General features: G+C 41.3%; 1 protein-coding gene across 4 annotated transcripts in view; it reads right to left on the bottom strand.

Annotated features, from left to right (window-relative positions):
- Positions 1-5550: 5550 nt before the first annotated feature.
- The window catches only part of WASF3 (WASP family member 3), a 118125-nt gene continuing 96647 nt past the window's right edge, over positions 5551-27028 (bottom strand). For 3 of the 4 annotated variants that reach the window (XM_012441759.2, XM_012441744.2, XM_012441752.3), the window contains 6 exons: positions 25672-25825; positions 22545-22662; positions 17683-17858; positions 13114-13380; positions 11447-11814; positions 5551-8785 (listed from right to left, as the gene is read on the bottom strand). In XM_012441759.2, coding sequence (XP_012297182.1) covers positions 8628-8785; positions 11447-11814; positions 13114-13380; positions 17683-17858; positions 22545-22662; positions 25672-25825 — 1241 coding nt within the window. In that variant the 3' untranslated portion in view covers positions 5551-8627. Of the gene's footprint in view, positions 8786-11446; positions 11815-13113; positions 13381-14238; positions 14406-17682; positions 17859-22544; positions 22663-25671; positions 25826-27028 lie in introns of all 4 variants that reach the window. The other variant, XM_012441766.2, reaches the window with a different exon arrangement.

Below are 27028 nucleotides of genomic sequence, written 5' to 3'. Positions count from 1 at the left end.
AAAAAAAAAAAAAAGAACCACTTCAGAAGGTTACTGGGTAATCTATGGATTCTGTGTCCTGTGCTCAAGGTTTTGATGCAGTAGGTTTGGGATGGTGCCTGGAAATCTGCATCTGAACGCATATCTCAGGTAGGCAGTGTGGGAACAAGCCTGGGAAGAAATCCAGGCTAAGCTGAGAAGGCACTTGAAGGGGCCTCCTTCCTGGTACCCAGGGGCATCTCAGCTCAGACACGATTTCTAACCTCTACTGAGAGGGCTGACTTCTTTACTAATTTATGTGGGCTTCTGCACCCCCAAAGCCCAGTGTGGCAGGGTCTGACTGGGCTGGCAATGGAAGCATCTGGGGAGGACAGGAGAGGTCAGGTCACCTGCTGGGGACAAAGGGAACGACGGCAGGAGCCAGAGCTACATGAGAGTCACAGGGACCCATGGCCTCCGTGAGGAAGGAGGCTGGCGAGGAAAGCCATGCTGGTGAAGGGAGGAAGGAGGCCTGCAGTGACGAGGCGAGCCAGAGACCAGGGTCAGGAGGCACACAGGGCTGCTGGAGCCACAGCAACACTGCAGCCTGTGCAAATGGAAATGAGGCCAAGCACCCTGGGAGGAGCCGACCTGATGCCCTTCATGGTCAATCACCCAGTGCTGATCCCCAGGCTGCTTCCTGCCCTGGACCTCAGGCATGTTGTTGAAACTCCCTAACTGGAAAACCAAATGAAGCCCCAGGTCTGTGATTCTTTGATGTGTGTGAGTGATTTTTTTTGTTTATTTTGTGAGACACAGTCTTGCTCTGTCACCCAGGCTGGAGTGCAGTGGTGCGATCATAGCTCACTGCAGCCTCGACCCGCTGGGCTCAAGGCCTCCACCCACCTCGGCCTCCTGAGTAGCCGAAACGGCAGGAGTGAGCTGCCACACCCAGCTAATTCCTTTTTCTTTTTGTAGCAATGGAGTCTTGCTATGTTGCCCAGGCTAGACTCGACCTCTTGGGCTCAAGTGATCCTCCCATCTCAGCCTCCCAAATTGCTGGTACAGGCATGAGCCACCACCATGCCTGGCTAGGTCTCTGAAATATTAAATGACATTTTGAAGGAGCTGCAAGCGGGGTCCCCTAACTTATCAAGATCTTCAAGTGTGGCTTTCGAAAGAGTGGAAGGCACACTTCGAACCACCGTCAACTATACACATGCAAAGAAACGCTTTCTAAATGTGGATGCTAAGTCACGTTCACAGGTTGAGGACATGCCAGCGGCAGAGTGAAATTGCCGTTTAAACTGATTTTAGGCCACAGCAGCTAATGCACATTCTCAAATATGAAATGCTTTTAAATGTCACTTCATGTTAAGTACCACTTGGTAGGTTTTTAAATTACTCTCACATGGCATACTTTCTTAATTTTCCTTCATGGTAAATCATGGGCCAATTCACTACCTTTAATCACGGTGCTGTATTTAAAGCTAACTACTCACAAGTGCACAGGGTAAACGCAGTGGGGCAATTGAAAGATTGCATGTGCAGATATCCACAGGATGGCGCTCATGTGTTCTGGCAAATCAGTGTCCAGGCGCCGGCTCTGTGAAGAAAGTATACTTGGAAAGCAAATCTCCTTCTCATCTAGGTCCCTGTTGGGACACCTCTACGGGTTACCCACACCTCCATATTAAATATGCATGTCCTCAAAAGCTTGTGACAACACTCTATATTAGGACTATCTTCACAGAAAAAACACGAAATCTGAGTACAGTACACGGCCCCATAACGTCAACACATACATAATGGTGATGCCAGGCAGTGGTTTATAAACTTTTAGATAGTGGAACCCTTGATTCAAATGAAACCCAACAATTAAAAGCAAATATTTTATGTGTATAGATTTATTCCTGAATCTAAATTTATAAAACTCAGTGAAAATATTAAAGTTATTTGGTGAACATAAAAACGGAGACTGGGGGTAGGGCTGACGATTTGTTCAAAGTAGTCTTAATGCCCATGTGACTCTCATACTGTTCTGCTTGCACAGTTTCAAGAACATTCTGGGTTTTGGGGGTTTTTTCTTTTTCTTTTTGTGAGACATAGTCTCACACTGTTGACCAGGCTGGAGTGCAATGGCGTGATAGCTGCTCACTCTAACCTCCGCCTCCCAGGCTCAAGGAATTCTCCTGCCTCAGCCTCCCAAGTAGCTAGGATCACAGGCACGCACCACTATGCCCGACTAATTTTTGTATTTTTTAGTAGAGACAGGGTTTTACCATGTTGGCCAGGCTGGTTTTGAACTCCTGACCTCAAATGATCCACCCACCTCGGCCTCCCAAAGTGTTGGGATTACAGGCGTGAGCCACAGTACCTGGCCTTAACATTCTGATTCACAGATAAGAAGACATAGACGTGTGTTTCATATCATATCAAGCAATACTTGAATACCACTTTGCTAAATAAATGTCACCAGTTTTACTGTGGGGTCCTTGCAAACACAAGTTTGCCTGGCAGAAAAATGGAGACACTGATCATTTGTTGTAATTAGGTATTAAACATCAGTCTGCATTTTAAAACTTTACATTAAATTTTTAAAAAATAAATGATGCATCAAGTATTTATAGAATGAGGCTTCTGGGAATGGAGAACAAGCTTATTCCAAACCAAATCACTACAGATAACAATTATGAACTGGACAAAATACGCGTCACAGCCATCGAAGGCATTACATAGAAATCAAAAACAGAAACTTTTGAGAAGGAGCTGATGCTTGGCAGAAGGAAAAAGCTTTGCATTTCTGACTATAAAGATGTTTTGTTGGTGGCAGGCTCTGTTCTTCCAAGCAACCAGCTAAGCCTAAACAGAAAAACTGCAGTCCTGTCTGGCTGACTTAACCCACAATCTTATTGGCTTAAAAAAAATGAGAGCGTTGAGTTCAGAGCAATCAAAGAAGATTGAAAGTCAGGGAGGACCCTACAAACAAGAGCCAGAGAGGGATCCAAAAATTCTGTGTAATACTGCCTGAGTCTCTGGTTGATCCTGTAACCAAGCATGAACCAAGGAAACTCCACGCAGCCTGGCTAAGGTTAAAAGAACTTAAAAAATTTCTCCTGTTATCCATTGTGTGTGTGCTGGGTGATGGGGGCGGAGGGGAATTGAGAGCTTAGTTCTAGCCATATTAACTGTCTTCCTTAAAAAAAAAAAAAAATCAGTACCTTTCAGAGGAATATAACAGAATCCAGAGTCTCCAAAATATATCATTCACCATGTCTACAATACAATCCAAAACTATTAGGCACGCATTCAAGAGTAAAAATAATCAATAGCAATTGATCTTGAAAAAAAATCCAGATGTTGGAATTGACAAAGATTTTTAAAGAGCCAGTATAACTATACTCAAAGATGTAAAGGAAAATAAGCGCATAATAAATGAACAACAAAAAAGAACCGTTAGGACATTCTAGAGTCAAAAAAACTCCAATGTCTGAAATAAAAAACTTACTAGATGGGCTTAAGAGCAAATTGTGTAACAGATGAACCTACTCTAGGTATTTACATTATAAATATTAAACTCTAATGATATATATGCTGTAGAATTCAGGAAAGTATATACATTACTTTGAAATGCATAAAAAATAAGAATTGATGGAGAGGGATGTATGAGTGTTTACTGAACAACTTTATTGTAGATTTTAAATTTTTCATGATGAAACAGAGGGTGAGGGCTATCTGCCTAACTCTGGAAGGTGGAATAGGAGGACCATAGTCTGAAAATTCGAGAGTTAAGAGACCAAGCTTTAAGCCCCTATCAGTGGAAGCAATGGCCTTTTCCCCATCTTTAAAGCTAGGAACTAAACTAGCACATCACTAAGATGCCTTCTAAATACATACAGATAAAACAGACCTAAGACGCCTTCTAAATATTAATGCCATCTAAGGCATGAGGCTGTCAAGACCAACAAAAAACCAATAGTCTGTAAATAAGAAGATTTTGATAGGAGTGTAGCTATGGCAGACATGTCATCATAGTGGTGTTCACTGGCTCAAAAAGCTCCCTAAATCTTGAATGCTGGGCATGGTAGGTTTCCAGCGTCTTTGTATCCCATCTCATAATACTTCTTCCTCTAAGTGCTTCCATTCCACTGATACTTCAGTTCCATTCTCAACCCACACTGTCTTTCCCACCATAGGGAATGCACATGCTGTTCTCCCTACTGAAAAGCTACTTTCCCTTCCCTGTGCTAACTTCTGTTCACTCTTAAATCTCAGCTTCCTTTGGCCCACCGAGATTGGGCACTTCTCATTCCGCCCCAAACTGCAGCACATGTCAAATCATCTAAATTACTTATTTGACAATATTGAATGTCCTTTTTTCTCATTAGATGAGCAGCTCCATGAGAGCAGACCCTGGCCTGCCACTCTTCTCCAGCCAGTGGCTTGTAGACCACAGGAGCGGCTCACATCCACTTGGTGTCTGCTTAGCACCGGGCACTCTTCCAAGTGTTTTACACATATCCATGTATTTAAAATCTTACCAGGCTCATAAATAGTTGTTGAAGAATCCTTCCCTTTTGCCCTATGAACAACAATCCCTGAATAACTTATTGACCCCTACGGAGTGCCAGGCACTGTGCTCAAGACAACAGATACAGCAGCAGAACAGGCCCCTTCCTGCCTCCCAGAGCTCAGTCAGGTGGGGAATACACACCACAAAGAGGGAGCCACACATCAGATAACAAGTACTAAGGAGGAAATGTAAGGTACTTGGCAGAATTTGCCATGTTTTAAAAAGTTGCTCACACCTTACTTTTTGCTTAAAAAAAAAAAAAAAAACTCAGAAATCCATCCACTCATCTAATCATGCAAAAAAAGCAGCTGCTTATTGTCTAGGAGACTGGGTGCTGTGCCAACACTCTCAGGATGCAAAGATGACTTCGGTCTACATGGAACACACAGTCCAGTGAAAGGCTACACATGGAACCAGCCATCACACCACATGATGTGTGCTATGGCAGAGGTACACACCGTGTGCATCAGGAACTTGAAAGCAGCCACTACAGGAAGCCTGACCTCAGTCTGGCTGTCTCTGATGTATGTGGTCACACTTAGCCACTCAATCTCAACTCCCATTACCCCTACATGTGATTCTGCCCCAGGACTGAGTCTTCTATCCACCAAGGTCCCTGAGAGAGTAACTTAGATTCACTCTAGTTTCCTCACATGTGAAAAGAATGTTAAGGTTTATTTTAAGGATTAAGTGTAAACATCTCAAGCAATACATACTACAGCATGTTATTCACTGTTATCGGTGAGCGTAATAGGGTTAAGAGCCTCTGGCCCTAGGCTCTATCCTCTCAACAGGTGGCTCCCTGCTCCCAGCATGGCCTTTGCTTTCTAACCAGACTGGTGCTTCCCTGAGTCACTCAAGAATTCAATCTGAACTCCTGGTGACACAAAAATTATGTAGAAATTTAAATGGAAATCAAGGTAGTGTCTTCTGTTGTCTAATAAGGAAAATGCTAAAAACAAAAACACTTATTCCAAAAAAGCCAAACATACAACTCTGTTATAAAGAAGCAAAACCTCTTAGGGTTAAAAGTGTCATTTTATTTAGATGTTACTTGTACATAATCTATAATAAGATATACAAACAGATAAAAATTGTTTAACAGGAGTTTGTTTCTTTTTAATACCACTTTAAATTCAATTTACAACAGCATTGGTAATACTGCAAGATGACAGATACTCTGATTTATAAGACAAAAATTACTTGCTACTCTGGCTGATACATTCCCACTAGTCTTTAATGGATTAAAATGTATCATGTATTTTAGTTGCAAATTATTACAAAACTTTTACAACCTAGCCACTTGGTGCTCAGAAAACATTCTGATGTTCTAAAAATTTACTGAGATGAAAATGTTAATTTTGTGTAGTATCCTTAGTAAAGAAAAACATCAGTGTAGCCAAGTTTACAGTCGGGGGCTGACAGTGCAAACTCACTTGCCTTGTGCTCCGCCGCCTCCTGTGCGTGCAGCCACCAGGGACTGGGCAAACTTTCCATCCCTTCCCTACATCTACGCTATGAGAAAAATGCTTAGAAGACCTTAAAGTAAAACAGACCTGGAGAAGTAGTACGGGGGACAATTAAAAATTACCTTACAATTTATAACTGTAATTTAAAACAATGTTCACAGAAATGAAATGTGCTTTTAAATGTTTCTTCTCCATTTGTTTTGGTAAATGGTTTTTGAAAATGAAACTGAAAATTCAAATCTTCACTTTATTATTTTCATATAATATCATATTAGAAAAGGTCTGGATTTAAATTTCAGAATAAATTGAATTTGCTGGAAAAATACTCTAAAAATAATCTAAACTGGATTTTAGCCATTTTCCATTCTCTTAAAGGTTATGGAACACAACAGGGCAAAAGCTTTTTCACAAGTCATAAAATAAAGTTGAAAATAACTTGTTGATTCAACTACAGGAAGACAACTAATAATTAACAGGCTCATGAATATTTATGAATAAAGTGCCACTAATTTTATTGTAATAAGATATATATAGAGTAAATCCTGGCATGGATAGTAGCTTCTGTGTTCTCTCCATCCTGAGAACAGAAGGGCCACAAAAAACAAAGAAGCATTACCAAATGGGAGTTCTAGACCCACATGGGGAACTCCTAATACAAAAGCAACAAGAAAGACAAGTAAGGAAGACTTTAAAAGTCTCAAAAGTCCTTAATAATGCCAATGCAGTAGGCCCTTTCTGGGGGAAAAAAAAAGAGAGAGAGAGAAATTAGAAATTTAGAAGTTCATTAATAACTGTTACTTATATTCAAGGAATTTATAGGGACAGCCTAGTGGTGACCAGCTTTAGGAAGAGATGCTGAAGAGCACGCCCCCAGCACCTGGGACAGAGGAGAGAACAGACACGCCAGGGAAGCAGCCTTGAAAAGGGGATGCAGACATGAGGCTTTTCAGGGATTCAGATCTACATGACTGAACCCAATGGACAGGCTTTGTGCAATCACTGCCCAGAAGCCCAACAGGTATCCACTTGAGACACACACACACACTGAGGGGACTTGGGGGCTGGCTAACTTGCTCGGATGCATTAACAAAAACCCCCGAGTCACCATCCTGTTCACATTCTTACCATCACCTCAAACAGCTCTACTTTTAGCTCCGGATTCTTCGCTCCACCATAACCGAGTAACATAACCACAATGCATATGAAGTACTGTTAAGTAGGTTAAGGTCCTTAGTAAGTCGAGGGTCTTAGCATATTTTTCAAGTCATATCTATAATCAATGCCTGGCGCACCTGTTTACTCTACACAAATAGTTACCTTTTAACCAGAATTACAAAATATAGAGGCTCTCGTTCTTCAGTTTCTTCATGGGTCCCTGGTACTGCCACGTGGGAGCAACAGGAAGGGTGGAGGTGAGGGCACAGTGCTGTGCTGCATGATCAAGGGAATCTCTTGAGGTGCTTTTTTATCATTTAATGTGCCAACAACAGGAGAGAGGAGAACCATGTGCTTCTCAGACAGGGCGAAGGCCCTCCTCACAGGAGTGATCCCTAATCTGGCCCCAGCACCGTGAACGGTGAATAGCTGTCAATATATCTACTTTCACCTAAACCTAAGCTTTCAAAATTCAGATCAGGTGGCATAAGGTGCCATCTAAAGTGCTCTCTGTTGCTTGCTGAGGAGCTAAGAACTCCTGTGGCTCACTCTGGACACAGCTGTCAGGAAATTATAGGAGCAGGGCTCCTCTGCAGCCCAGGCCTGGTGCCGCAGCTCAGCCCAGCTCAGCAGTGCAGCTCCCAGAGTCATCGACCGCTTGCATCTGTTCCGGACGGCTGGTGGCCATGCTGGAGGGGCTGGCAAGTAAGTTGAGTATCATCTCCAATGGCCCCGGAAGGAAAAAGGACCCTGTTCTTCATGATTACTGTTGAGCTGCTGAACTCTCTTGCAAAACCATTAACAGGCATTTACGAAGCAAATGCCCACAAGGAACCCAGCCTGAAAAGGCCCTTCCAATTTCATATTTGACACGCATGTGCAGAGGCAATGCAATTATTCAGCAGAGCATTCAGATTCACTCTGAGGTCACCAAGCCAAGAAACTGAAAGCAGAAACATTTGATTCTCCCTATTTGTTAAACTTTTCCCTCTAAAACCAACTTCTTCAGAAACACAACCTTTAAAAAAAGAAAAGAAAAAACCAAAATGGTGAAACAATATCACTTACTGGTTGGAAGACATCACTCTGACATAGTCATTAGTCTTGCAGAGACCTAACACCAGGCAGCTTCACAAACACACAGCAAGTCTGCAGTTATATTGATCAGTAAGAGGAAACCAAAACTGCACTAGATACTCTCATGGCCAAGAGGAAAGCAGATGCTGTTTTCAGGACAATGCGATAGTGACAGCCTATTCCTCATGTGCAGCACAATTTGCTATGTTTAGTGGCACTTAAGTATTACACAGTAAATACTGAAAAGACCCAGAATTTTTGGATGTGCGGAAGCAATATCACATTATTTATACAAAAGGCGCTATGCTACTGGATTAGAATACCACTATTTGGGTGTGGAGACCACTCAAAATCTTCAACACGCTCTCACGCGCGGCTTCCCCACAGGCCTCCGCTCAGTCGGACCAGTCATTCTCGTCGAACTCTGAGTCATCGTCGGAGTCGCTGTACTCCACGGCAATGCGCCGGGACAGGATCGTGGCCACGTCGTTCCCCACAGGCTCCCGCTTGGCCTCCTGCTCCCGCTGTTCCTGTACCTTTTTCAGCTGAATTCCTGCAGATACAACACATGGCTCAGAATCACATCCTTTTGCTGGCTCCGGATTAAAGATAAACGAACAAATATGTCTACTGGACTTTTTTGTTTGTTTTACTGACACTAAGGATAAAAAGTTTTGGGAATTTGAGGGGAGTAAAGCTCAGGGAATATTAAAAGTTTCATGAGCAAAAACATGTGCAAAGTGAGAAGATTTTTTGTAACAAAGTAGTGTGTTAAAGTATTAAAAATTCACAATTTCAGTGCACCTGAACACCATCAGAGAAAACTTTGGAGCTGCACCATCCCAGCTGGCAGCTGCTAGCCCCATATAGCCTCATAAGCGTGAACTGGCATGTGGCTAGCGGCTACTCTCCGGGACGGTGTAGGCCGGAACACCTCTATCATCACAGAACATCTAGTAGGCAGCGCCGGCATCCAGAGCCTTGGAAACAGTGTTCTACGCTACTCACTCTCAGCCAAAGTGAAAGGTAACTGAGAAACCTTTATTCAACAATTACTGTTCAAAGGGACATAAAATATAATCATCTACTTTCTAGCTTAGTAACAAAATAAAGTATTTGATGATATAATGTTTACTCTTTTTTTTTTTTTTGGAGACAGGGTCTCACTCTGTGACCCAGGCTGGAGTACAGTGTTGTGATCACAGATCGCTGCAGCCTTGACCTCCTGGGCTGAAGCTATCCCCTCACCTCAGCCTCCTGAGTAGCTGGAATCACAGGCACACGCCACCATGCACAGCTAAATTTTATAATATTTTTTGTAGAGACAGAGTCTTGCAATGTTGCCTAAGCTGATATCCATTCATTTTTTTAACTGTTTTGAAATAATTTCAGATTTATAGAACAGCTATGACCAGCAGAAAAACATTCCCATATACTTGGATTCCCCAACTGCTAACATCTGACCACATTTATTTCTCAATCTTCCCCTATCATCGTTACACAGACAGACACAGATGCTTTTCTATGGACCACTTGAGAGTAAATGGCATATAGTGTCCCTTTACCCCTAAAATAGTTCATGTGTTGTTGCCCCCCCAACCCAAAAAATCAAAATCATGAAACTAGTTCAGATACAATACTACTATCCATCCTACAAATATTATTCAAATTTTGCAAGAAGACCCAATCTAATTGCAAATAGAAAAGATTATCCCCTGGTTCAGGATCCAGTGGAAATTATCTGTGACATTGGTTGTCAAGTTTTGTTAATGTCCTTTAATCTGGGCAGTTCTTCAGTCTATATTCTTCACACAGAATATAGGTAGCTATTCTGCAGAATGTCTCTCGATTTGGGTGTATCAGATGTTTCCTCAAGATTAGATACAGGTTATATATCCACTCTTGGTGGACAGGGCTTACAAGGTGTTAAAAATGAAGCAAATGCAACACTTTCCTACTATGATCCCAAATTTGACATTGATGAGCTAATGTACCTCTAGAACTTTTTTTTATTGACAAAAGTATGCCCATGATGTCCAGGTAAACAGAGGACCCTGGGGTCTTTAGAAGGGTGTGTGGGCCACACTGTGGGTCTTGTTCATGGGCACACAAGAAGAACGCACAGGCAGTAGCATCACAGCTTCTCTGAAGGACATCCCTGATGCTGAGCTTGTGGGCTGCAGCCAGGCTCCTTGCTCAGTCACTTCCAGATAAGATGACTAAACTGTGATCAAGTCTGTGCAGCTCCCCACAGGTGAGAAGCTCTTAGACAGTCCCACATGTCAGTGACCCTCGACCAACCTGGGCTGGGACCTGGTTAAGAATCCACGGTGTGGCCTGGAGGTTCCCAGTGGCTCTCTGGGCAGCCCAAGACAGGTGAGGCCAGGTTCCCTACCCACTTCCACCTCAGATGTTCCGTTTCCATGTGTTTTGTGGTCAGGGGGTCAGTGCGGGACTTTCATCTGACACAAGGGTTATGCTGTTGACTATTACAGATTCTGAAAAACCACTGGCTTAGCACATCAAGCAAATATGACAAGCCCAGGACAAATTCTTTGTTTAAAGAATTAAATCATTAATATGAGCTCACTTTCCTTCATTTATAATTTTCCCCTTAAAGTAGAATAAAGAGAAGATATTTAATTCATTAATTGATCATTTCAGTTATTTGGGTTTCGGTTTCCAGTTAAGTAGACTTTCTAATTTCAATTCTTTTTTTCTTTTTTTTGGAGACGGGTCTCACTCTGTTGCCCAGGCTGAAGTGCGGGGGAACAACCATGGCTCACTACAACCTTGAACTCTGGCACTCAAGCAGTCCTCCCACCTCAGCCTCCTGAGCAGCTGGGACTACAGGTGCATGCCAACATGCCCAGCTAATCTTTTTGAATTTTTTGTAGAGACAGGGTTTTGCCATGTTTCCCAGGCTGCTCTTGAACTCCTGGGCTCAAGCTATCCACCTGTCTTGGCCTCCCGAAGTGCTATAATTACAGGCGTGAGCCCACCATGCCCGGCCTCAACTCTTTATCACACTGTGTTTGCCTTACACTGGACAAAAATACATCCACTATTTAAAAAAAATCAAATAAGATCCCTTTAACTCTATTTTAAAAAACAGAGTGAGTAGTCATTTGAAGACAAGGAGGCTGTAGCTGGCTGGAGACATGAAGAAACCTCTTGCTGAAAGGCAGGCTGTGTGTCTGGGGGCTCCACTTACCCATTCGAATAGCAGCGAGGAGGTCGCTTCGAGCATCACTGATTGGTGGCTGTGTAGGCTCTTGCCGCTTCGCCTCTGCTACTGGGGGGCCATGCATCGGGGAGGACGAAAGAGAAGACCCAGGGCCAGGGGGGCCTGGCGGGGGAGGCGGTGGGCCTGGGGGTGGCGGAGCTGTGACCAGGAGCCCGGTGGAGGGTGGGTGAGGCGGAGCTGCATGCGTGGAACCAGCTGATGTGGGGAATGGGGGTTGCATGGGGATCTGGAGAGGGCTGACGAAGGCAGTTTGTGCAGAGGGAATCACAGGAGGAGGTGGCGGAGGTGGTGGTCCTGACGGGTTGTAATACTCAATTATCTGCGCTGGAAGTATCCTGAGAGAGATATGAGAAACAGTCACTAAGGGAACAAGAGAGGGTCACGTCCTGTGAGCTCTTAGACTCCTAACAGAGCCATCCTCCGACACAACACGTATTGCCACCTGCACTTCAATCATGGCAGGATGCAAACATGCACACCTTGGGTCAGTTATTTCCACAGTTCTACATTATTCATCATGACAGAACTCAAGACCTGCTACTGAAATGTACCAAAAGGAGAACCACTCAGAAAGTGCAGCACTTCCTGAAGAAAGGCAGAATAAAGCAGCTGACTGCAGAGGCCCGGACGGCAGCGCCAGTGCAGCCTTCACATTGGAGTCTCGAGGCAGTAGCTCACAAACTTTTTTTTTAAGGGTTCTAATGTCAACCAGATTGGGAACCTTCTGCATTCTCTAGCCCACTCCTGTGGAAATGCCCCATACCCGCAGTGCCCAGGTGTATCAAAAGCTTTGAAAAGTCACACAGCCAAGACATCTGAATAGAAATCAGCAGATTTTTCATTCTATTTAACCAACTGGCCCATGGGCCCTCTCTTTGCCTGACACAGCCTCAAGTCACTCTGAGGATCCTGACATGGGAAATATCCAGGCGTGGGTGGCCAGGGAGAGCATTTGAGAGCAGAAGGACTGTCATTTAGGCAGGGGTGCGCAGACGCGTGTCAGCAGTGGACAGCTACACAAGGTAACATTCCTGGGCACCAACTCTGAGGAATTAAGTATTTAAAGAGTAGGGTAAAGCCAAAAAGAAAAAAAAAGAGAGAGGTGGTTGCCTAAACTGATAAACACCTGAACATGAACGTCTCTGAATTCTACTTGTCAGGAAACAGAAGGGCCTGGGGCAGAATGATGTCTAGGTGGCCAGAGGTCAAGAAAGGAGATTTTGGTCAAGTCTGAGAAGTGAGGCATGGGAGCTCCGTGGTGTGGTCTTCTCGTCTGTGACAACAATTCTGTGGTCCACCCAGGATGTGTCCAGAAACTTGAGGGTTTGAGACAGGTTCACAAAATTGGCATTTCACCCTTTATCAATGCTTTGGCTTAAGGAGCCATTCAAACACTCAGAGTGTATGTAAGGGGACATGCATGTGTGCAGTGTGGCCTGAGACTCAGCTGGTAAGTCTAACTTACACTGCACCTGCTTTACTTCACACAGAATGTCAGAGCTGCTGGTATCTATATCCAGTCATCTTTGACTCTCTCCTGGCCTGTAAAATATCAGTTAAAATTATCCTACGACATATAGCAAGATTCAAATGCAAGGCCAGTAGGCATTAGGGTACGAGGCACACTGAGTTACCCATAGTCTGCTGGAGCCATTGGTGCAGAGGCCTGGGACCCCTCTGGGGCCTGTGGGGGAGGCGGGGGCGGTGGCTGCTGAGGTCTGTTGAGAGCCATGTGCCTCGCTGAGGCAGACGGAGGCCGGTACTCATGCTCCCCGGCCTGGCTTGCAGGCCCGTGTGGCGGCGCATCGCCAGCTGCGTAGGAAGGGGTCACCGGCTGGGGGTGCAGAGAATGGTTGGGAGTAGCTGGGTAAGAGTAATCGGTAACGTCCGATGCATGTGACCTGGTATTTGAGAACAAGAGGTGGGGGAAATCTAAATTAAGTTAAAAACTGTCAGCTAACAGGTATGTGCATGTATTCGAATAATAACATTGCTAATGCACAAAAATCAGACATTTATTTGCTTTACTATCAACTAGGTCTAGCCCCGTGAGAGATTTCAAGCAGCAACATAATTATTATAAGTCAGCAGCAAGCCCCAGTGTTACATGGATTCAGATTCACAGCTTTGAAGTGAACAAATCAGACAGACTGGCAAACAGGAAACAGCAGAGCCTCCTTTTCACAGTATTTCAGCATACTTTTTCTCTAAGAAAGAAGGCTACAAGAGAAACCATTCAATTGAAACAGGATCTAAGACAGAAGATTTCAGTGGCAATGAAACTGACAGCATATAATTAGAAAATATAAAATGGCAGGTGAACTGGATAAATATCAACAGTAAGAATAGGAAAAGAAATCAAGAATGCAGTATAATGAATCGTATTTTTCTTAAACAGAAGAAATAGATTTAACCAAAAGAGAAGAAAGCAATGCAGTGCACTATGGAAAGGCCTTCTTTCCATAGTTTTCTTTGCACACACACTGTGTGTGAAACTCTGAAAGGAATGGGATCTTGGATTAGTGGAGCAGAGCTGAGCAAGACACTGGGTGCAGGGACAGGACTCCCGCTAAGCCCTCAGGAAGAGAGGAAGGACCCAAGTGTGGCAGCCAGGCAGCACCGTGGGCGTTAGTAAGACAGTCACGCACTCCTGGCCCAGGTTACGGGACACGTGGCCAGGAGATGCTGTACATCCTCTCATGGCGGCTGAAGCAGGGGCAGCCTGAGGCTGGGAACCCAAAGAAATCAAAACAACAAACCCGCTGGGCACTCTGTCCTCTTTGGCGCTCCCTGCCTGCTCCAGTTTCTTTGCGTCACTCATAAACTCAATGCCCATTTTCCTTCTCTCCCACTCTTCTTTTCTTGTTCTGACTTTTCTCACATTTACTTGCTGGTTTCTGTTAGGGTTCAGCTTGTGTTTCTCTCTCTGAAGGAAATACCAAACACATATTGGGGGTGCTGAGGGAGCAGGGAAGATGCACGCTGCATTTCTATCTTTGGGATTCCTGTCGGTAGCTTTTCTTAACTGGAGCACCGTGTGGCACAGAAAAGCCTTCTAAATGAGAAGAGACAGCTTCTTTTCCCCCTTTTCTCTTTCCTTAATTGAAGTGTAACAACTAATAACTACTCATTTGTTTTCTCCCCTAATTGCAGTATGAAATGTGGATTATGGTGCACTTCTGATTATGTCTTTTGAACTAGGTGAGCTGCTAGCAAATGACTTAAAAATAAATTTAATGGGGAAAGGACCTGACCTGTATTTCAATGTAGCATATTTTAAAAATGTAAATACATATAACCCTTGGAGACACGGATGATGTTTGCTTGACTCTGTGCATGACTACAAGTCACTGGCTTTGAGCGCAACCTTTTAAAGGAAATAGAGTCCTCCAGCCACATATGTACAACTTCTCATGAGATGAGGGCAGGAAACTATAAATACTGTGGCATAACTGGGAGAGTTATCCCTGTCAAAGAGCCTTGCAACACAGGGAAAATAGGAAGCAAGGAAAAGGAGCTAACCAGAGAAAGAAGGAAGAGGCAACAAGTATCTGAAATAGAAATCAGAGATTTCTACAAGGCAGAGCCAGGGGCTCTGAGGACGACAGGGGCTTGGGGAAGAGGGGACTGGTCAGTTAAATAAGGACCATAGAGAAGGGATACACCAGCAGGTAGGGGGAGGAGGAAGGAGTAGGCAGCTGCTGGAGACCAGCCCCACTCCCAGTGGGAAGGCAGAAACCAGCTGCAGACACACAGCCAAGGTGGAAGTGAGCGGGGGTCCCAAGGCTTCCTGATGGTCAGTGATCACCTGTTACAGAAAAGAGGACTGGGAGGGCCAGAGATGACACCAACACGGAAGGAGGAGGAGAAGAAGGAGGAGGAGGAGGGCCTGGAGGGTGGGAGACAACACTGACGTGGGAGGAGGAGGGCTGGAAGGGCCAGAGATGATGGGAGGAGGAGAGCCAGAGACGACACCAACACGGGAGAAGGAGGAGGAGGAGGGCCGGAGACGACAGGGACATGGGAGGAAGTAGGCACAGCAGCAGGGACTCAGTGCGAGAGGTCAGTAAGTCCCCCAGGGTTTTTTGGGAAGAGAGGCGGCGGGAAGAGTCAGAGATCTGCACCAGGGCCCATAACTGGATGAGAAAAAACAAGGACAGTCAGGCATGGAGGCGTGGGACTCCCTGAGTGGCAGTGACAGAGAGCTGGTCACACAGCAGGCAAGCACTTCCCAGCGCTCATCTGAAATTCATGCTCAGGAACAAGCCATTCCTAACAATCTAGAGAGAAAGCAAAAAAACATAAGATGGGTTATAGTATATACACACCATGAAACCTGGTGTTTAAATTTCCCTCAGTATCTTGGATGCACTCAGATGAGCAGATACAACCATTAAAAATCACGTTTCTAAATAATACTTAAAACATAGGAATAGTTTTTAAAAGTCAAAGGAAAGAAAACATAGCATGACTCTAATTTCGTAAAAGAAAAATAAACATGTAGAGAAAAAGACTAAAGAGAAAGAAATACAATAAAATGCACACAGTGGTTTCTCTGGATGGTGGGACTATAAATATTTCATTTAAATTTTTTCCTGTAACTTCCAGATATCATAAGCATGTCTTATTTTATAATAAAACAGTGACACACTGTAGTAAAAACAATTTAAATTTCTATATTAAGGGTTATAATCCAAATACAATGATGAGTTATAATCTATTTATCTGATAGTAAATAATGTAGGCAAATAGTGAGAAGCCATGGGAAACAGGAGACAAGAAAAGGAAATTCTGAAGAAACAAAACTGAATGCAGATGTACATAAGCAACATAAATACAAAGGTGGACTATATCTGAATGACCATCCATTTCATACCCAACGTAGAATAAACTCAGATGCTAAAAGGAATATCATTCAACTGAGAGATTGTTAAAAATCCACCATTTTCCCATCTGCATCTATTTTTTTAAAGTCTATATAGGATAAAAAATGAATGTTTCCTATGTTTGCACAAGGAAACAAACATAGCTAAATTATTTAGAAAAAAACAAAAAAGCAGATTGACATCATGGGAGCTATTAAGTTCATATGTTCTTCCCCACCCAAAGAACTATGAGCAGAACTGTATCATTCTTACTTTCTATAGAAATAAGCTGACACTAAAATTCAAACAAGGCTAAAACTCAGTTTAAGCTCCAATAATTCTCTAATATTTAGCAAATAACAGTTTATACAGAAAAATTACCCAGAACTTGCCTCACATCCTACCAATGACTTAGAGATCTTCCAGGGCAGGAACACTGAAGGCATGTAACATGTTAAGAACCTGTGCTAAATGCTGAGTTTTACAAAGGTAGAAAAAGAGCAAAAGGACACAGATATAACCCAAGGTCCAGGTTGCTGCTGTTTTTGAAACACTCTTCACATATTGTAAGAATTCTCTATTCAAATTTTTAAATGCCGATGAGAGTTTATGCAATTGGAAGACCACAACTTTACAAAAGCAGAAATAGAAAACTGAATCAAATGTTAAAATTGACTAGTTATTTCCTGTTATTTAATGAATTTCTTTGGTGACAAGTGTGACTTAGTGACCACATCATTCCCACTTGCAAGAAATATTTTTACTTAACTGCTAATAAATTGTAAAGTAAATGCCAACAGAATCATTCTCCTGAAATTAGAATATACATTATCTGAAGTAGGAAATAAATCTCTGTTTTGTTCATCATTTTTTTTAAGAGTTATTAAAGCTAACAATGAAGGTACTCCTTAGTTACTTTACCACCTACCAATCATTTTTAGATACCGAGTGGCAAAGGAAATTCAACATTCCACGCTGAGAAAGGATCAAATGATTATTAAAGTAAAAAGGGATAAATGATTATTAAAGTAAAAACTTAAATCATAGGCAGTTACCCCAAATTCAGAATCAGTGTTAAAATAGTACATCTAGATGAACTTGACAATACATATAAGTTAGAGAGTTTTTTTTTAAATCAAAGGAACCCAACGTAAAATAACACTGTCTTCAAGTATTATTTCAAAATCAAATTACAGATAAATCATTTTAAAGGAAAATCTTAAGACATCATGGGCGATATAAACCCCAGAACTACTGATGCATTTCAAATGATAATAAAACCAGGTAGTTCCCAGTGGCCCAAGCATCAGGGCTGAGGGAGCAGTGACACACACACACCTAGTGTCTGGGGACAGGGATCCCTCGGAAGACGCTCCGTGGTACACACTCTGAGACAACCTGTTGTCGGGTCTAAGCTCTTTGTCATATGCCATCATATTCCACTCCTGGCGCCTGTTTCTGGCTTTTCTAACCTTTTTCACCTCACGGGTGGTGCCATCTATACGCTTTTGCTCCTGATGTCCAGTAAAGGAAAGAGAGCATGCCAAGACAGAAGGGAAAGGAAAACAGCTGGTTAAATGCAGTTATAATGCACAAAACCCATGCCTGATGAACAGACAAGACACATTCACATTTCGATTACCCTAATGTTACGGAAATTCTAAAGCAGTGTTCTCTTCTTACCCAACAGAACCAACAAAACAGAATCAACAAAAAGTTACCCTGCTACAACTGTTAAGAGTTGCTTACCATTGTTTTCATTAAACTGAAAAAACTTTACCTTGAATAGGCTTATAACTTGTTATAAACCTAAACAAGGTCTTTCATATCTATATCATACAGGTGAATGACCTGGCAACACCATACAGAGAAATTACTTCCCGCCATCACACAATTTTGACTGATTTCTTAACATACAATTATCTTTCAAAGAAAATAATTTAAAACATTCTGTTCCCAATTTCTAAAAGATTAGAGAATAAGTGAATCTTGTAAATAGTTTAACACAAAACTAGCCAAGATAAAAACTTACCTGCCCATAAAAAGAGCCATTCTTCTTCTAGCCCTGGAAAATGTTTCATTCAACAAATACTTATGTCTTACATAGGTGCTTCTTGAAAGGTGAGAACTTATTTCTATGTTTGCCTGTAAGTTTCTCCTGCCTCCTTCATAAAATGTTATTATCTTTAAGGATAAGAATCATGTTCCTCTATTTTCTACGTTTCCCTCTTGTCTTATGGTATCTCAACCCAGTGGTTTTACACAGAATACACACTCAATACATGCTGGCTAAATGATCAAATCCACAGCCAGGCAGGAAACATGAACTTCTAGTGCTATGCCCGAGCTGTGCCAGGCACTGATGACACAAATGGCAAACATACACACACACACACACACACACACACACACACACACAGACATGGCATCTGCCCTCATGGAGCCTGCAGTCCAAAAGAGAACACAAATAAATGTACTATTATAAATGTATTGTAAAAATAAACGTATTTATTTTTACAAATATATTTTTATGTTTAAACATATATTTAAATATATATGTAAAATGATGTCTAGTCTGGAAGTCAGGGAGGTGTCCTGGAATGACTGAGAGGCAAGATCTGCATTGAAAGTGGCATCGATTCTGCAGAGGAGTCTGGGTCAGGTGCATGCCAAGCAGAGAGGACAGACTGTGCGAGGACTCTGGGAAGGAAGACGGCACTGCACTAGGAGAAATAAAAGAAGGTAAATGGTACATTGGGGTGAATGGCCCAAAATCTGTAAGGCAGGAAGACCTTAGAGGCCTTTATCCTAGCAGCAGTGGGAAGCCATTAAAGAAGGAGAAGGGAAGGCTGACATGCCGAGAAGGCACTGGAGAAGATCTCTCTGTGTTGCGGAAAACGGATTAAAAGAGGGAAGATAGGGACACAAGTGAGAAAGCTACTAAGTGGGTATGGGGTGAAAGGGTGGCAGGTGGCCCAATGGTGTGGTGAAGACAGAAAACTGGACCATTTTCAGAGGCATCCAGAAGGCTTTAGTAATGGATACACAGAGGATGTGAACATGAAATTCATAGAAGATAAAGAAATGGGGTCGGGCGCGGTGGCTCACGCCTGTAATCCCAGCACTTTGGGAGGCCGAGGTGGGTGGATCACGAGGTCAAGAGATCGAGACCATCCTGGTCAACATGGTGAAACCCCGTCTCTACTAAAAATATAAAAAATTAGCTGGGCACAGTAGTGCATGCCTGTAATCCCAGCCACTCAGGAGGCTGAGGCAGAAGAATTGCCTGAACCCAGGAGGCGGAGGTTGCAGTGAGCCGAGATCGCGCCATTGCACTCCAGCCTGGGTAACAAGAGCGAAACTCCGTCTCAAAAAAAAAAAAAAAAAAAAAGAAGATAAAGAAATGGCTAATAAGCATATGAGAAGATGTAACACAGATTCAATCTTTCATTAAAAAAAAAAAAGTAATATTCAGGACTGGGGAAGTCCTGGTAAGAATATAAACAAGTTCTTCAGTCTTTTAAAGATTAGGGGCAATATAATTGTATCTTTCAAAATTTAAAATTCACATTCTCTTCAATAAGAGCAATTCAACTTCTAGAAATTTATCCTGCAGAATTGTCTGCACCTAAGTACAGGGATAAGCACTGCAATACTGTATGAGCAATAGTAATGGGCAATTTACGATGCATTTACATGTCAGAATACTACACAACTATTAAAAAGAATGAAGTACATTTTTAATAATGTCAGTGTGTGTACATAAGTCATATGCAGTACAACTCTACATATACACAAATATTTGCTATTTGAGCATTTTACAACCAGCATGTATTGTGTGTGTACGTTTAAAAACCAAAGGAAAAAGTGGGGGAGGGAGATTTCAATGTGATTCCAATATGCATCCTGATTAACACCCTATTAGAAATAATGAATATTCTCCTTACTTTTTAAAAGATGTATGCTGACAAATTCAGGGATGAAGTGTTATGATATCTATACCTTTCTTTACCACAGTTCAGTCTCCAAATCTACCTATCAACATGTACGCAGGACATCCGAGTGCGTGTGAACCGAACAAGAAAGAATAGGAACAGTGGTGAATCCAGGCTCCAGCTACACTGGCCTACACTAAAATCCTCAGAAGCTGCCGAACTGGTTCCTCCCTCAGGATGATCTTAGACTTTGCTACCTAGAAGCCTCCTCAATTCGGAAGCACACCACCTGGCCTGCCCCCCACCCCTCCAATACTCCCCGCCCAGCACCCTCCCACTGTCAAGCTAACTTCCGCTCCCCTCCCTTGGATCCCAGCCTGCATGATGCCTCCTTAGAGAGGCCTTCCTCGACCCCTCACTGCGTGTACGCTGTCGCACCACTAGGTCATCTCAGAGTGCTCTGTACTTCCCCTTCACCACACTTACCAATGGTGTAACTACATATTTGAAACTTCATATTTATTTTTGTAATTTTTAATGTTTATAAAGCATCAAACTGAAGGAAACAAAGTTCAAAAACAGTGGATTTTGTAATACCTCAAATTTTCTAAACTAATTTTTCCTTCAGATTTGTCAACTGCAAACTGAACGTTACTTGGGTTTCTGAAAACCTGGGAAATATAGAATATCTTGCCTCATTTTCTATTTCTGTACAAAGCAGACCTATATGAACATTTTAAAACTTCTCTCCCACTTTCTGCATTTCCAAGGGCTGCATGATTATTCAATGCCTGAGTCCCTCACTATACTGTCCTCTCCATGAGGATGGTAATCCTGTTTTTTTCCACCACTGTTTTATCCAGCATTTAGAAGGCATTCAACATCAAGTCATATGTAAGTGAATGAAAGAAATTCTTATCAGAATGGTAGGTGTTTGAGGAATGTACAATGGGACAAAACAGCCCAGGAAATAACAAGTGATTTTAAAGACACAATATCCATGCATAAAAATTGTTTCCCCTTCAAGAAGAATGGCAAAACATTAAACAGTTTTGCAAAAAGCATCACTGAGAAGGGACACCTAGAAGGCCTTTTAAAAAAATAGGCACATTTTAAGGGCAGGTAAGCCCCAGCATTTTCCCCTGTAACTATAAAAAAAGCATGAGAATTAAGACAAACATGCTTTTAAATATAGTTGCTTTTCCACTCAAAAGATTGGTATCTTTCTTTTTTCTTCATTTGAATACTCTGTAAAACCTACAACTTTTCCAAGACAACCCAATTAAATCTCCCAAAGCCATGAGCACAAGAAGACTGTGTGAATGACCAAGTCCTTTGCGTCCTTTCCTGGAATGCAGCCATGGTGACTTACAGCAGCACAGTCTGCAAACCGTTCTCGTGTTCCCTTCCCTTAAATGTTGTTTTCGATTTTCAAATTCTCCTTCAAACCACACTGTCACTCCTACTGGGCCAACACACCTCAATGCCTCAAAACCCTAAGGCCACCAACTCACAAAATGCTAAACATTTCTCCTAACTAAAGCGCTCTAATCTGTCAAGCAAACTGCATGGTCATTTTAAAATATAGCTGACATATATAAATATTGCTAAATACTTGCCCTTAGAGAATTATTCCTCTCAGTGGCCTAAATCCAATTTCTGGGCCCCAAAGGGACAATTTTCAAAACACAAATCCCTTAACCTGTATAGAGTGGGCTTCTCCTTTGAAGACTGCTTGTAATGTAGCTATTTCTCAACCTTCAGACTTGGAATTCTCTTCCTACCCCTACCCCTTAAAGGGAGGTTCATTTTCAATAAATCCTATCCCCTGCACATGCAATCACACGTGCTTCTCCATTCCATGTGAACATCTCACCAAGATTTTAATTACAGCTAGAAGGCAATCCAACAATGAAAAATGTTAAAAAGACAAAAGCACATCATTGGATCTGATATGGAATGCTGACTGCTTTATAAACATTTCAGAAAGCAGGAGAGAAGCTCTAAAACATGGTAACAAAACAAAGTTTAGGAACTACTTTTGTTAAAGCAAAGCAAGTGCTGGAGAACAAATCAGTTAGTATTTATTGGAAAATAGTATTACTGGGTTAGACGGAATTGTTGGGATCTTTTTGTGAGAAATGCAACCTCAAAAAAACTTCAGCACTATAACCAACATCTCAACCATTTAAATAATTTACTATTTCTAAACAAGAGTCACCTTTAAACATTAATATGCACATTTCCCATACTGAAATTATTTACCTTTTGACGCCTTTTCTCTTTCCTTTTGTCTTCTGTGTCCTGTAGCATTTTTTCTTTCCAGAGGTCAAAGAAATAGGAAGGATCAGTATAGAACTTCAGCCCGTCCTTCTTGTCGTCTCTACAAATCAATGTATTGTAAGTTGGGGAAGAAAAGACTGTTAGAGACTTTTATATGAAGGGTAATGTTGATTTGAACTCATGGGATTATAACATCTACATGGGGCACTTAAACTATCCTAAACATATTAAGTCTTTAAGTTTCCTTATTTGAAAAAAATGTGAAAACATAAAATAGCAACCCGTTGTAGAATAATTAGGTTAAAAGTACTCTTGCAAATTTAGAATCAAGTATAGAAAATTGCTCTGAAAAAAAAATCACAACATGGCTCATATTCAGCAATTTATAATACCTCAATTATTTCAGGAAAGTTTTTGTTTATTCCAACATGGGGCTATACAGAGAGATGGATGGATTCTTAGTAAGTACACATTCACTTCTACCCTACAGCTTCAATACCATTAGGATAAAAATTAAGAAGTACTCTATCCCTTTTTCTTAATAGTTTGCCCAACATCCATAAGTTCAATTATGAAAGAAACAGAGTATTTATGGGGCATAAATGTGAGGAAAAACAGTGATGAACTATGTATTTTCAAACTGGAAGCAACTTACACAGAAACTTTATTCACTTGTAGCCCTTTCATTTTAAAGCACTGTCACAGATAATTACTGTGGTCTAGAGAATATTTTAAGTCTTCAAATAAGTAACTCATTTATCATAAAACCAATGATGCAGCTAGCAGAGGTCCAAAGCTGTCATAGAAATCAACAGTCATGATCAAAACCAACACGATACAAAGTAAACACTGTTTTCTATTAATGCTTTAAAAAGTATCTGGCTTGAAGTCTACCTTCAAAAGGAGGAAGAACATTTTATATTATTTCATATCAGTATTTCAACGAGTCATTAAGGAACATAGAGGAAGCAAAATCAGTTAAATGAGTATAGCAGAGTTTATGCCCAAACAGTCAAAGAAGGCTAACTGAATTATTCAGAAGGAAAAAAAAGGTCTATCATTAAAGCCCCTGCTATGTCGTCTCCTGGTGTCTTAAACCATCAAATACCAAGGCTTGGGTGCCTATGTGGCTATTCTAGTCACTATGTCTGAAAATCACTGAGGAGCCAGTACAACTCACACTATACCTTAACCTTTGACTATTAATGTCCTTCCTTTCTTTTCCTAGTTTCCTAATTGATAGGCAACCTTCATAACAGAGATTTTACTAATAACATTATGAGAAAGAAAATTTGTTTCCCTAAGATACCAAGGACTTGCATATAGGTAGAGGTCTAGAAAAAGCTGCAAAATTTAAGATGTATAAAATGTACATTTATTTTCTAAAAAATGGAGCCAGTACCTTAGTGAAGGCAGGAACTCAAGTAAGCAAATGTTAACCTTGACAAGAATATAAACAGATATGTTCTTTTTTAAAATTATTATTATACTTTAAGTTCTGGGATACATGTGTAGAATGTGCAAGTTTGTTACACAGGTATACATGTGCTAGGTGGTTTACTGTATCCATCAACCCGTCATCTACATTAGGTATTTCTCCTAATGCTATCCCTTCCCTTGCTCCGCATTCCCCAAAAGGCTTGGGTGTGTGATGTTCCCCTCCCTGTGCCCGTATGTTCTCACTGTTCAACTCCCCTTTATGAGCGAGAACATGCGGTGTTTGGTTTTGTCTTCTTCTGTTAGTCTGCTGAGAATGATGGTTTCTAGCTTCATCCATGTCCCTGCAAAGGACACGAACTCATCCTTTTCATGGCTGCATAGTATTCCATTGTGTATATATGCCGCACCTTCTTTATCCAGTCTATCACTGATGGGCATTTAGGTTGGTTCCGAGTCTTTCCTATTGTGAATAGTGCTGCAATAAACATGCGTGTGCATGTGTCTTTATAGTAGAATGATTTATAATCCTTTGGGCATATACCCCGTGATGGGATTGCTGGGTCAAATGGTATTTCTAGTTCTAGATCCTTGAGGAATTGCCACACTGTCTTCCACAATGGCTGAACTAATTTACACTCCCACCAACAGTGTAAAAGTGTTCTTATTTCTCCACATCGTCTCCAGCATCTGTTGTTTCCCACAGCTTCTAAACACTTAATTTTTCAGTCACTTAGGCTGGGGCGTAGTGGCCCAGGCCTGTGATCCCAGCACTTTGGGAGGCCAAGGAGGGTAGATCACCCTAGGTCAGGAGTTTGAGACCAGCCTGACCAACATGGTGAAACCCGGTCTCTACTAAAAATAAAAAATTAGCCAGGCTTGGTGGCACATGCCTGTAATTCCAACTACTTGGGAGGCTGAGGGAGGAGAATCGCTTGAACCTGGGAGGCAGAGGTTGCAGTGAGCTGAGGACAGGACATACTACGAGGGATGAAGAGACAGTGTATGAAAGAGGGATATGGGACAGGAAGTGACAGCAGGTATGGGAATAAAGTGCTGAGCTGGGAGAAGGCAGGAGGGGTGTTTAGAAAAAGCATTTTTAGTTAGTATCTTCATATTATGTTTTGCACTATTTATTCTCCTTGGAAGTCTGGTCCTGATAATGTGTCCTACCTACCATTTTCCAGTAACAGAAGTTTAATTTGTTGATTTTCACTCTTCAAAACCCCTAACACTACAGAATACATTTTTTCTGAATTAAATAGCGAATGTCTCTGCAGTGTTGAGACAGGTATTTTGCTGCATTATAAATGAATTATGCAGTTCCTTTCAAACTGACTTTGAATCTAAAGAACAACAACATAACCACACACAATACTGTTATACAATAATGCACTCACTTCTACTTAAGGTAGCTATATCTAAAAGCTAAAATCAGAGCTCACATTTCTATTGTTAAACATATCAATATGTTGAAAAACTAAAACTTTAATAATTATGTACCAATGAGTACCTTCAATGCAATTATTATTTTCAAAGTTTGAAGCAATTCTGAATCTTAACCCAGATGAGCCATCAAGGACATTCCCACACAATGCATCAGTTTGCTCCCAGTTCCACCCAGCTCTCCCTTCATCTCTTAGGAAAGGCTCTGGCACACAAGAAGCTATACCTGTATGGCGTCAAGATGTTCAGAGGTGGTGGCTTATCACTCTGGTTGTAAATATCAGCAACAGGATTCGGAATGCTGTTCTTTGAAACCACCTGCTGGTCTTGGACTGTGGAACTTTTGAAAGCTTTTTTCATGTTGATATCCTGTAGTGAGACTATTTAGAGAAAATCCCCCAAGTTGAATTATATAGAAATATTTTTAACTGTTTTGAAATAAGTACCATTTGACTCACAATCAAAAAAAACCTCCTAGAATAAGCAAATAATATTTTTTATTGTCCATTTAAAACCATGCTTAAATAGCAAGTGAATTCCTTCCCTTTCATAGATAACAGTTATCACTATGAAATGAGGTCAAATTATGGGGGGTTTTTTGGTAGTAATCTATTTCACTGAACCTCATTCTTCATTTAAATAGCACATCTCAGAAACCACACAGGAATATAGTTATGAATGTAACAGGCATGTAAATGTAAAGATTTGAATATCCTAAGGAAAACATCATTCAAACAACATTGGTTTAAATATAATGCATGTGGGAAATAATTCTGCAAAAATTACACAAATGGAAATAACACATTAAGTTTTTCTGAAACGAACATTAAGGAAAGATGGCAAAGCTTTTCAACATGCATCTAGCCCCGGAAATTAAGTAGCTTAATTGACGATACAAAATTACACTAAGGATTCAGAAAACCAGGGTTGGGTAAAGTTCTTTCTTGTGCTTGTACAGCACTTTACATTTCATTTATTAATTCATCTGACTTTCATCAAACTTTTTGAGGTGGACAAACTAGGCTATTAACCTACCTTCTCAACCACTGAAGCTGAGATTCAGGAATGTTAAAATTCCAAAAACACCAGCAAAAAAAGTGGCAAGACCAAAATGGAATACAGACTTCCTAACTTGCAGTCAAGTATTTTGTCTACGGTAACATCCATGGCAAGGAAAGCAATAAGGTAAAATCTTCTTTGGAGAAGGATTTTAAAGATATGACATGTACTATAAAATCTCATAAAATTTAATCTACAGATTAATCTTTTCCAGGGTAAGGTTTATCATAAGCATTCTAATGGCAATAGCCAACAAAAAGTTGAAGAAAGATGAATAGCTATTAAAAATCACTTGTGATACTAATTTAAAATGTGAATGATTGGTTTAAGATATTAGAATTCCTTATTGGAACAGATCAAGTAATACTTATTGTTGGAAAAGTAAGAATGTCTCTATAATGGATATTAAAATTAATGTTCTACATTTTTGTTTTATTTGTAATTCACTAATCAAATTTTGACCTTTGAAAAAGACCTGAACATGAAATAACGTATCTTTTTTAAATGATGAGGGATGAATTCCA

The sequence above is a fragment of the Aotus nancymaae genome, unplaced genomic scaffold (assembly GCF_030222135.1).
Source record: "Aotus nancymaae isolate 86718 unplaced genomic scaffold, 86718_ANA_hifiasm-v0.15.2.pri h1tg000009l, whole genome shotgun sequence".
NCBI lineage: Eukaryota > Metazoa > Chordata > Mammalia > Primates > Aotidae > Aotus > Aotus nancymaae.
Note: the sequence above shows the minus strand (reverse complement) of the source record. Positions and strands in the feature narration are given on the sequence as shown.